At 39.6% G+C, this 2,500-nt stretch overlaps 1 protein-coding gene across 2 annotated transcripts in view; it reads left to right on the top strand.

Annotated features, from left to right (window-relative positions):
* The window catches only part of LOC125038534 (nucleolar and spindle-associated protein 1-A-like), an 11,339-nt gene that overhangs the window by 1,880 nt on the left and 6,959 nt on the right, over positions 1 to 2,500 (top strand). For both annotated transcript variants that reach the window (XM_047632043.1, XM_047632042.1), the window contains exons 2-6: positions 44 to 277; positions 484 to 541; positions 1,633 to 1,715; positions 2,139 to 2,190; positions 2,428 to 2,500. The exon at positions 2,428 to 2,500 is cut by the window's right edge and continues 184 nt beyond it. In XM_047632043.1, the coding sequence (XP_047487999.1) occupies positions 44 to 277; positions 484 to 541; positions 1,633 to 1,715; positions 2,139 to 2,190; positions 2,428 to 2,500 (500 nt within the window). The remainder of the gene's footprint in view (positions 1 to 43; positions 278 to 483; positions 542 to 1,632; positions 1,716 to 2,138; positions 2,191 to 2,427) is intronic.

The following is a 2,500-nucleotide window of genomic DNA, read 5'->3' as shown; positions in this document are numbered from 1 at the left end:
TTTTGTTCCTTTAAAAAACCTAATCTTTATCTCTTTTTAACAGACAGAAAAACTGATTGAGATGATCTTAGAGTCACAGACTTTACCCGACATGACTGATGATGTCGCTGCTGTTTGCGCTGCTCTTGACACTGACAGCCAAACAGGGTGTGCAGAAGAGCTGTGTGGCTCTGAGCAGGTGACTGTAGCAGGAGTAGTAGAGGCTGACCAGCAGGAAGAACTGCTTGATGATATTGAGTTCCCAGAGGAGCCGTCACCTGATCCTGAGCCATCTAAGGTGAAACAGCAAGGTCTAGTTAAATGTCTAAAACGATTAAAAATGTGGCTTTGTTAAATATTAGTATTTCATTATCATTATTAGACTATTATTATTTTACACTCTTGGAATTCTTGCACTTTTTAATTTATATGTATTATACTTATGATATAATAAAATTGTGGAGGTTTCATTTGTGATTAATAAGTTTTTATTTCTTTTCTCAGGAGATGATAACAACGCGCAGACGGGGGCGCCCCAAGAGGAAACAGTCAGTTATGATTGGTATGTGGAAAAGGAAGGTTTTTCCTCTCAGAACTCCCAAGAATCCGATGATGTAGATAATGTCATCCAATTTGATATCATTAATGGTATCCGTAACAATAATTTTCTGCTTTTCTTTCATTAGCTATAGCCATATCCTGGCATTAGGCTTTCTTGAGTGTCAATTTTCCTGGATGTGTGGCTTGTAGGACCGACCCACACAAACACTAGTGTCAAGACACTTTGCCTCCCCTTTGCAGTGCTGGTGTCTTTTTCTGCAATAGTTTTTTTTTTTTTCTCTCTCTCTCTCTCTCTTCTTCTTCCTCCATATGATGTAAGAGCCCCTTTCTAAATGCCCAATGAATATAAGTACCCTCCAAGAGCTTTGTGCACTAATGGTTGAGTCATTGCTGTCATCCTGGTCTTAAGCTGAAATTCTCTTGATGACCTATTCCCATCACCTTGGCCCTCAGCTACATTTTTCATGATGCATATTCATGTCACCCCAGCCCTCAGCCAAATTATTTCATGACATGAAGGTCATGTCACCCAGATCCAAAGGGTTACACAGTTCTAAGAACTTGTGAATGCTGATGACAAGATGTGCAAGTGGTCCGAGATTATTAGTCTCTTTATTAGGATATACTAAGTAAGTTCCTATGTGGGGAAGCCCAGAAATGAGATTGAGAGTATCAACAAAGTCTTTCTCTGGCAACTGACTATTAATTAGAGAAATAAGCTAACCTTTGCAATAAGATAATGACACTGCAATTACAGGATTCATAAAGAATTGATAGGGAGGTCTTTGTCCTGTAGCTGATCTTAGAGAGATCCCCCCAAATAGTGTTCTGATATATGGTGGGAGGCTGTCCAGGTTTGACCCAGAATGTAGCATGATACACAACAGGAGTGACTGAGTTAGGACAATGGCACTGTAGGTTGAACAACCAAAATTGCATTAAAAGAGGATAATGTCCAGTTTAACCAAATTTAAAAGGTGATTACATTAATATTTTAAATGATGAGGGCATTTTTTCCAGATATTTTTCTGAATATTCCAGATATAGAATTGATAGAAATTAAATGATATCAATGTCCTCTTCCCATTACAGATGCTAAAGATGACATCACTCACTTTGATGACATAAAGGAGGAGGAACCCAAGATACCCTCACCAGAAGAGACACTAACAGAGGTAAAGCACAGAGAAATTGCCTTTTTTTTGGGGGGGGGGGGGGGCTTTTTATGGTTTCTGTCCCTCTACTTGTGGGCCTTCTTTTGAAAGACCTCTGTTTCTGAAGTGACTCTCCATCTTAACCTCTGCTTCTTGGGTCATGTTCACCGTAGTAGGTCTTCTCCAAACATACCCTGTCCATTTTAACCTGTTTCTTCAGATTTCCTCAAGGTCTGTTCCTGCTTCCAGCCAGATATCTTAATCTCTTTTGTCCTTTTTTAGATCGAATCCCACTGTTCATCTCAGCACTTGTATTTCTGTCCTGCTTTTTAGATCTTCCTCTGCCTCTCTCAATGCCCAGTCTCACTTCAATGAAGTAGCATTGGTCTGATTACCGTTCTATGAAACTTTAACTTCAAGGATGTTTTTGTCTCTTCTTCACAGATAGCATCGCTCAAGCAACAGCAGTCTGTGACCAATGATACAACAGACAATGGTAAGGGATAATGTAATTATTGTTGTTATATACCCCAGTTGGGTTATTCCCAAATGTTTTTGTTATGATTATGGAGATTTTTGTCCAAATATGTACCATGTGATTTTTTACTGATGTATGGATACAGTCATGTGTGGAGGGGGCCACCATTAGTTATTGTCCACTCAGGATAATCATTGCTGTAAACTCTTTGAATGTCCCAAACCCAGTTCATCATTAGAGTGATCCACATTCAAGGTACAAAGCCCGGGCAAAGCAGGAAACGCCGCAGAACAAGGACCTTTGACATTGAGGAGAAAACAGAAACGAC

Source organism: Penaeus chinensis, chromosome 25 (assembly GCF_019202785.1).
Source record: "Penaeus chinensis breed Huanghai No. 1 chromosome 25, ASM1920278v2, whole genome shotgun sequence".
Classification (NCBI taxonomy): domain Eukaryota; kingdom Metazoa; phylum Arthropoda; class Malacostraca; order Decapoda; family Penaeidae; genus Penaeus; species Penaeus chinensis.
This window is presented reverse-complemented; position numbering and strand designations above follow the sequence as displayed.